This window comes from Trachurus trachurus (assembly GCF_905171665.1).
Source record: "Trachurus trachurus genome assembly, chromosome: 4".
Classification (NCBI taxonomy): Eukaryota; Metazoa; Chordata; class Actinopteri; order Carangiformes; family Carangidae; genus Trachurus; species Trachurus trachurus.
The window spans coordinates 1,830,196-1,839,933 of NC_139898.1; the positions used below are offsets into that span (position 1 = coordinate 1,830,196).

The 9,738-nt window shown below is 39.3% G+C and overlaps 1 protein-coding gene across 1 annotated transcript; it reads right to left on the reverse strand.

The window, feature by feature from the left end:
* Window positions 1-52: 52 nt before the first annotated feature.
* On the reverse strand, window positions 53-5,258 carry LOC310985165 (E3 ubiquitin-protein ligase RNF170). The gene is made up of 6 exons (XM_083970660.1): window positions 5,018-5,258; window positions 4,302-4,413; window positions 3,662-3,770; window positions 2,428-2,501; window positions 1,951-2,061; window positions 53-791 (listed from the first exon to the last, which is right to left on the reverse strand). Exons 1-6 carry the CDS (start codon window positions 5,044-5,046, stop codon window positions 417-419), a joined length of 810 nt encoding a protein of 269 aa, XP_083826786.1. The 5' UTR covers window positions 5,047-5,258; the 3' UTR covers window positions 53-416.
* Window positions 5,259-9,738: the final 4,480 nt, after the last annotated feature.

The following is a 9,738-nucleotide window of genomic DNA, read 5'->3' on the forward strand; positions in this document are numbered from 1 at the left end:
TGTGGTGTGTCATAGGTTTAAGAAATGCTATACAGTACAAGACAATAAATATTTATTTTGCACCTTAAAACAAATTCATACAATAAAGTCTATACATGAACGTCAAACAAAGTGGACAAAGTGTTGGTTAGTTAGGAGTAAAAAATACAAAGTTAGTTTTTAGAGGATATGGATTATTAAAATATAAATGATGAATGTGCTATTTTTAATGAACATTTTACCCCATGACTGGGTAAAAAAGGTGAGACACTGAACTCTTTGGTGAAGTGAGGAGGCTGAACCACACAGTTAGACATGCATAAGCTCTGTAAACACTTGACAAACAGTTCAATGTTGTCTACCAATTTAACTAGCTACAACCAGAAGGAAGAAATCTATTAAAAGTCCAAGTCACACGTTTATGTCTGCTGTAGAGTCTATCCCAGTACTCCATGTGAGCTTGTAGCATTTGCAGAGTGTCCTCGTCCCTCCGGCGCCATTTGCTGGTTGATGTTAATGACACAGATGAGGAGCAGGACGACCACCACCAGGTCGTCCAGGTAACCCAGCAGGCCGCAGAAGGAGGGAACCGTTTCCAGGGGACTTCCTGATGATGATGAGGAGGAGGAGGAGGAGGAGGATGAGGAGGAGGAGGAGACCGGGTCCAGAGGAGGAGAGGAGATGGACACCACGGTCCCCACGCAGCACAGGGCCACTCTGAAGAGAAACAGCCACACCAGCCCCCCCATGGCGCCGAGGCCACGGGCCAGCAGCTGCAGGAAGAGCGGCGCGTCACACATGTAGTCTGTTACCTGTCAGTGGGCAGAACAGACACGTCAGTAGGCCACATGGTGCAAGATATTCACATTCATGAGCTGTTTGAAGTAGGTCAGAAAACTTCCTTTATCTATTTATTTATTTATATGTTCAAATTAATTTTAAAGTGCATGGGGAAAAAAAACTATTCCTCATCTATTTCAACTTAAAGGGATAGTAGCATTTTTTTTAAAGTGAGGTTGTATGATCTACAAATAGCCCCTAAGTACTTTAAGTAATTGCAGTAGAAGACTCTCTGCACTCCTCCCGTTAGCAACGCCAGCCCATAGCCCTGCCCAGAGATTTACAACATACAGTGTTGTGAACAGACCCAAAGAAACGGCCTATTTTCGCGGCCTAAAAAAGGTTTTACCTGAAAAAAAATACACAGTTCCATTGTTCGCTATAATATATTATAGCGCAGTTTTTATTTGGACCTATAACCAACTCACGTATCCCTCCGCCCAGGGTTAGCGCCCGCCGATCAGCAGTTGGTTAGGTCCAAATAAAAACAGCGTTTTTCCTGCACTTTGAAGGGCTGGAAAAAAATATATTATAGCGAACAATGGAACTGTGTATTTGTTTTCAGGTAAAACCTCTTTTAGGCCACGAAAATAGGCCGTTTCTTTGGGTCTGTTCACAACACTGTATGTTGTAAATCTCTGGGCAGGGCTATGGGCTGGCGTTGCTAACGGGAGGAGTGTAGAGAGTCTTCTACTGCAATTAAAGTACTTAGGAGCTATTTGTAGATCATACAACCCCACTTTTAAAAAAAATGCTACTATCCCTTTAATATTCAGTGCCACCCAAATGTTTTTATAGTATGTGAAGGAAATCTATATGTATTTAAAAGAGGAAAACTTTCATCCAAGGTTTGGCAACAACAAGCACATCAGTGCTGTGAGTGTCGGTGTTACAGGATGATAAATCCTTTAAGTTGCATCAGAGGTATTCCTGTTACCAAAGCTGTTATCTCAGGACACAGTGAAGGAATTCTCGTCTTTCCTATGATCTAATCTGGTGTCATATTCAAGGCTGTAAAAGAAAGTTCCACCTCTTGATACTTTAACACAACCAGAGAGGTGAGAGGGGGGAGAGGATGGACAATCATCAGAGGTGTGTGCTAATGGTCTGATGGTCTGATGGAGCACTGACCCGTCGTGGGGCTCCAGAATATCGTTTGTTGTAATTTGTGATCTCCCCCAGAACTTTCTTTGACTGTCGGTCCGATCGACTCTCGTTGAATAGATGACACAGCACGCTGACCTGGAGAGACACAAACATTTTACTCCATGTTCAGTTCAGTTCAGTTCAGTTCAGTTCAGTTCAGTTCAGTTCTGTTTATTTCATGTCCCAAAGGGCAATTTGGGTTGCAGCTCATAGAATCACATAAAGGTAAAAACATACAACACAGAGACATATAGTGACATAGAGACGCATCATTATAAATAACAATATAAATAGAATATGCACTAATTGTGATCATATAAGAGATAAAATATAAGAAATACCGTTAAAACACTGAATACAAAATCCAAGATAACACTGTTAAGAACGTAGTGGTCAAGTAAAGTGCACCCATTCTGAACTGAATGTGTTTGCATCTGATCATCTGATCTGTGCATACTGTACCTTCTGTCTACAGAGAGGGCACCTGATTGCATCCAACCACGAGCCATGTCTCCAGTACGCCATCAGACAGGGAGCTGCAGCATCAAACATACAGTATATATCAGTACCTCTAAATCAACATTTATCAATTTACACAACATAGCCATCACATCTTTACATGGTTTCAATAAACTGCTGTTATATTCACTAGTATGAAATGATGCAATGACAATGCAGCATTTCAGCTCAGGTGTGAAAGGCCGGTGTCAGACACAGGTGAGTGGGCCAGGTGCACAGGTCACTGTGTTAAGTATTTACAGTATGTTATGGTTAAAGGTGAAAATGTGTGTGCTGGACTATAAATAGCTTTGTAATCTGTGACAGATAATATCAAGGTTAACTTGTTGTGAGACCCCTTAATGCATGGGCACAACCCCCAAAACAAGGTCATCCAATTAAAGAGGTTACTGTTTGATAACAGTCAGTCTGTCAAGAAAATCAAAAACAGAACCATTCTGGACATTAATCCATTACATCAAGAGGCTCTGTGTTTTCAAATGCTACATAACGTGTGAACACGGAGTGTGTTAGATACTAAAACACAGTTCAAGAGACACTACCTGGCTTTTTGTCAAAAACCGATCTAACCAAACACTCACTAATAATTCAGAGTCAAAGTGTAATTGATGTGTTTCCACACACTTGAATTGACTTGAAGATTCTTCTGTTGGTCTGTAGTCACTGAGCTGTTACAATATGCAGTTCTGAAGTCTGATGAAGTTTTTATGCTCCTTGCATTCAGAGCAGCCTTACGATATACTGTACCACTGCCTGTATTATATAGTATAGTTAGAATGTGCTTTTCTTTTTCTTAATTTTAATTTGAAGCACCACAAATGTTGCCTGGTGTATAAAATGTAGCCACCCTTGTTGAAGGAAGTGCACCTCTGAGTCACACACTTTATTGAGTCTAAAGTGCTCAAGGTTAAGGAAACTTTTAGGACTGGTGTCGGGATCACACATGGGCCAGTTACACTTCTTTGAATGGCATGGCAACAATAAACTATTGAAAGTCAAACAAACACGCCTCAAGGTGCGAAACACACTAATTAGCCAGTGACAGGCATGAATAAGGCGTAAACACAGGTAAGGTGGATGAAAAATGGATGAACCCCATCTTACACAGTTGTTGATGGAGTGAGCAGATAATCAGAATCAGGCCAAAGAAATTCTGTGTGTGTCTTTAATATCGTACCACAGAACAAGTGGCCGCAGTTGGTCTGGACTGGGAAGTTGGATGTCTGCAGGCAGACTGGGCAGTGCCAGTCCCGATGGCTGGTGGCTGGACACAGCTCTGCAGATTCCTGAAGAGAAGAGACAGAGTTACAGAGTTACAGAGCAGGAAGCAGGAAATAGGACAAAAAAGAGACAAAGAGGAAGAAAAAAAACAGAAAGTTGACAAATATCGTATTCTGACAAATATGTACTGATCTGTAAGTCCTTGATGACACACTACAACAGATCCACAATAAAAGTTCAGTGACTTTTGATTAGGGCTGAGGCCATTAACAGTTAACAACACTAATAAAAGCAACACAATTAAAGGAGTGCCTAACAGTAATATTGTTGTTTACTTCCTGCTTGCTACATGTCACATGTGTTGACCACAATTAAACATAAAAAGTTGGTGATTTTTTTAAAATCAATATAATCCTCTAAAAATAATTTCAAATGTTGAGATAAAGTAGGGTAAACTAGTTCTAAATCTGACAAACAATCTACCGGTAATAACCCTTTAACATCCAATAATAATAATTATAATAGCAACAACTGTGGACTACAGAATGAAAAACACAAGTTTTCGATCTTCATATTTGAGTGAGTGGAGCTCTCACCTTGTGGCAGCTCATATATGTTGATGCTGATGGTTCTGGACCACAGACCAAAGATCTAGATGAGCCCAGGTGACGCCGACCCGAGGGACGCTCAGAGAGGAGATGGTCTGGTCTGCAACGTGACATGATAGACACCTTGAATACCACTGCGAGTGAGGAGATACTGACACAGAACCAACGATTTGTGGATAAGGCTGACTGTGCTCAGCAGTTTTCTGAGTGTGGACTACACACAGGGATGCTCTGACTGCAGACGTTTGACAGATTAGCTGCTGTTTGCCTAAAGGATTTTAAAGCTCAACTTGCAAGATAAATCTACATGGAACATTGCGACTTATGTAAGAAATTACAGGGAAATGAAATTGGCGCGTATATGTTAAGTCATTTTCATTTGGCATCATATCATTACATTTACAATAACCAGCTACCGAAACAAAAACAGATCATTAATATCTGAGGAAAATAAGTCCCATGTATGGTTTTTTGATTTGCAGTGGTACATACATAGCATACTGTGTAAAATTTCATACATAAGGTAGAGTATTTGTAACAGATCAGGTTGTGTTACATTATCACTCATTTCACTTCACTTCATTCAAAAGACTGGTTCAAATTTCCTCAACCTTAGCTGACATAGTAAGTACATTTCAGTACACAACCCTGCTTGTGTTCTACTAAAACATACAAAACCACCAAATGTAATAGAAAAGACTCACCTGGACTGAGACTTGTGATTAAGATGCATAGCTGATCTAGAAGCAGCAGCTGACTGGTAGTCGCTGTTTCCGAGACTCAAGTGAAGTGCTGCCAGATGGTATCACTGTCCAAAATAAATTGTAGCTGCCTGTTAATGATCATCTACACTCTCCAATATCAGCTGGTCTTCCTGTTTAGAAGCCACTAGTAATGTGGTTTGATCAATAGTGCAGAACTTTGTACAAAGTGGGACAGCTCTAAAACCTAAGCATCACAGCAGACTGTGGTGTGTTTCAGTCTAAAAGTATTCAGCTGGTTTCATGTAAAAAGCAACACTTTTCTCACCTCACAGGTCACAGACAAACTATTTGTGTCACATGACTTGCCACCAGATCAAAGCCAGAGGAGTTCCCGCCCACACTCGTGTTGAAGTAGGTTAGATCTGATGTTTGTCGATCATTTACTGAAAGTTTACTCTTCCGACAACACTGCTTCTCATAATTCATACTGCAAACAATTGGTTGTGAAATGCACTGACATGAGTGAGGGATGGTGAGGGCGCCTCAGCTGGAGATAAGAAACCCAGAGGCCTGTCATACATCGAAGTGTGAAAGCGTGGATATCTGTGATGAACAATTTCTCAAAGATCATCCTCATACTCTATCAGTTTTCAAAACATATGGAAAGCCACTGACCAAAGGATTCAACATGAAGTGTACAGTAGTGCTGTCATATTGTAGCAAATATAAATGTAAGTAATTGAAACTAAGCTATACTAAGTTCTACTAAGTCATTTAAGACCCACTGTTGCTGAATTACAACAATTTCGGTTATCCCCAAAAAACCTCTTCAACTACATTAACATGATCATTTGGTCCTATAGTTTGTTCTCACAGTGCAATTGGATCCAAAATGTGTATATAAGGTCCGCCCTCAGGTCAAGAAGTCACACAATCTCCAATTTTTTGATCGAGCAACATCCCTTCGATTCACTGGACTGGATTCATCTAATTCAAGTAAGTAAAATGCTAAGTCAAAGTCCTTCTTGTTAGAATAAATGACTCTTCATAACAACATGACCGAGATTATTATTCATGTTATATAACTACTGGTTTGGGAACAGCAAAACCCTGCAAATGAATTTTTAGTTCTGTATTGCTGTTCAGACAATGAGTGGAAACACAGGAGGTTCTGCTCCCCATTAAGCCCAATGTTGCAATATTACAACACGTCTGTAAAAACTTACTAAAACATAACATTTTTGAAAACATTCCATTTTCACCCCCAAAGGCCTCCTACAACAACATCTGAATTGTTGATTTTTTTTTTTTTTTTTTTTGCGTTTTTCTATATTTGGGTTTTACAGGGTTAACTCTCTTACATTAGAAGATGTGACAATCCTCACATAGTTCACAGTGACAACCGGTGCAGAAATATCCTGACAAATATTTAGACAAGACAGGCCTTCCACTTCACCTCAGATAAAAGTTAAAAGGAGGGAGTCAGTGTAGTTCAGGTCATCTAAAAATAGCAGCTATCAGTCAGTGAGGGTCAGGGTCACAGGGTGTCAGTGGAGAGGTGTTCACCACCTCACGCTTTAACACAGGACAGAGGCCACATGTGTAAAGTCCAGTCAGGACACACACACGCACACCTAATTTAGGAGTTTCTGACATGTTTCTGACAGAATCTTTTTTCCAACCAGTTTCAAATGTAATATCCAACAAGGCCACACATGCACAGCATCTCAACATGAGTATGATTTGTTTGGAATCTTCCATATTGTGACGACACAGTGGGTGACACGTGAGATTTGTTATCTTACATGACCGGAGAATCAAGAACCATAGACTCTGGATGTCAGTTAGTCACATACTCCTGTATATAAATGGATAATGTGAGGAGGTTTATTGCATTCATGAGAAATGATTTACCCTCAGGGAGGGGCTGGAATGCTGTGGAGTTTTACTGACTCTCTGGGAACAGTACTGGGTAGAGAATAGATCTCTGTTTCTAGTGAGACTGGGGATGGTTGTAACAGCATCACTTTCACCAACAAGGGATAGCATTATCAATATCATGTGTACCCATTCACTCCCTGACATTGCATATGAATTTGAATGGCTGTATGAAGAAATGTGTAGGTTTTACAGCCAAAAAACCAAGTCCAGATTTTCACTGGTATCAATACAGCTGAAGTTTGAAGTCAAAGATACTTTATTAATCCTTTGCAGGAAATTACAATGTTACCAGCAGCGGAAGACAACACAAGACCACAAACACGCATCATGCACAAAAAAAATACACAATAACAACAATATTGCACAACCCGTTACAAACTTGTGTCAATGAATAAGAGCAGCAAGGTCTAAAATGCAATTTAAAAAGAGTAAAAACAAGGTCTAAAATAAGATTTTTAAAGGAGGGATTGAATAGGTATGAATGAATGAATGAATGAATGAATGAATGAATGAATGAATGAATGAATGAATACTTTATTTCAAACATGTGAATAACATATTACACTTGAAGCACTAGTGGATAAAAACCTTGTATGTTTGAAAAGGAATAGGAAGAAGCATTAGCTTATTAATTCCTACCCCTTCTCCACCTAGTACCTAGTACTATAGGTTATCTTATCTTTTTTTTTTTTAATACTCTCAACAAAACAAACAATCACCAACAAACAACAACACCATGACTGCTTGTGTCAAAAATAAATACAATAGTGACAAGTATGGTAAAAGTGTGAAAACCTGTTTGTCATACCCCTCTTCTTCCCTGTACCTTAAATACCATCTGTTTGTACCGCTGTTTGAATGTGCTCATGGTTGGACATTGTCTGAGCTCCTCCGTCTGTTCCACACTTTCACTCCACATATTGAAATGCAAAAGGTTTTTAAAGTTGTGCGTGCATACAGATGTTTTAGATTCAGTTCCCCCCTCAGGTTATATCCCCCTTCTCTAAGAAAAACTCAAACCACCATGTTGGTACAGCTGGTCAAACAATGACTGACAGGGGTGAGGATGGTTGTTACACCTTTTATCTTTGTTGTTTTATTAAGTGTCACCATCTTTCCTGGAATTTTACATGGATTATGATTGTGAGGTCTCCATTCATGATCACCATTCATTGTTATTATTCAAATGTTCTTTAAAACTTTGTTTTAGCCATCAGTGATGAGTTCTTTTTGTTCATACTGAACCACAGGAAGATGCTTTAGTGTTGGAACATGCACAATAAACTTAGATGCGTATTTTGTGGTGTGGTCTCAGTTTTTAGTTTTCAATCTCACTGTTACAATTGACCCCAGGTTGTGTTCAGTGGGGCAGGTTGTTACAGGGGCACCTTGAATTCTGTGATATAGTCTGAGAAGTTTGAGACACTGCTATTTGTAGTGGACAAATGAGGGGACTCAGGGTGTCAAAATTTGAGAGCTCTACCATGAACACTCTACAAGTTATACTGTAGGAGCTGAGACAAAAAGTGTTACAACCATCCCCGGTCTCCCCCTATATCCTAAAATATGCCTTAATAGATTACAATTCTGATGTGTGTTCAATTCCCAAGCCTACACCAACACCTGCTGGTTAAGGATGATCTCTCCCTCAGCTGTATGGGTGTGCTGCTCAATAATTTACACAGTCAAACATGAAACCAGTGGTACAAGTGAAGTAGCCTACTGCTTTAACACTTTTGTACAACTTTTGATTCAATGCAATTGGCATTGGGGAAGAAACTAATTTTACCAAACTGTTAGTACTTGCAGCCACTGGAGAGTATAATGATATAGCCTATTGTACTTTTCCGTTTTACCCAGTACTTCTACTGACTTACTCCCCTGCATTTATTTGATCTCTGTTGTTATTCCACTTATTTTCACAGATTAAAACATGAACATGTAAAAAAAAGAAAAAAAAAAGAAAAAGAATCAGAAGTGTCTAACAATCTCATTTATTTATTCCTGTCTTTCTCCATTGTCTCCTGTCTTTCTCCAATGTACATTATTCTATTTTCTTTGAAGTGTAAAGTCAGGGTGGGATCATTGCATAAGCCATCCTCAGGTTTTCCAACCTCACCTGCACATCACTGTATTGAAACGGCTTGTGTTTTTTATATGTGCAAAATAAATAAATAAATAGCCTAAATAAATACAAAATAGTCAGAACATGCTTCGTCTCCAAAGCTACAATCTTAAAATGTTCCTGGGACAATAATAAAGCCTTTGAGAAGTAATGATTAAATATGATATTGTTTATGTCATAAATATTGCTTGTAATAATCTGCATTAATTATATGCTTTAAGAACATTTGGTTGATGATACATCTATACTTTATTCTACTTTAAGCCTGTGAATATTGTCATTTGTCCAGGTCATAGTTATCTCAAGGAAATTTAAATCGAATGCAACTGGACTTGGTTGTTTGTCAAGGAAAATAGGTTTATTCTACTTTATTTCCCTTCTACAGTTCATTTTTATTGATTTTCTGATAAATACATCTTCAACGCTGTATTTTTATTTCTTTCACTGTACTCTGCACCGAGTGGACTCGTTGATTGGCTACAGCGGGGTTTAACAACCGTCAATCATCCAGGACCTAGCTGCTGATTGGACGCGGCTCGCATCCCCGCAGTCCACTTCACTTCAAGTAAATAAACGTCAAACAAAGTGAGAAGCTGCGCCATTCGCGTACAGTTTACGTTGTTTTTGTATCGTAACGTGCGTGGCAACTGGGCAA

Coding starts and splice junctions, on each gene's coding strand:
- LOC310985165 (XM_083970660.1), bottom strand. CDS start 5,046: ATGCATCTTAATCACAAGTCTCAGTCCAG. Junction 2,502..3,661: donor CTGCGGCCACTTGTTCTGTG/GTACGATATTAA, acceptor TTGATGCTGCAG/CTCCCTGTCTGATGGCGTAC. Junction 2,062..2,427: donor GCCCTCTCTGTAGACAGAAG/GTACAGTATGCA, acceptor GTGTCTCTCCAG/GTCAGCGTGCTGTGTCATCT.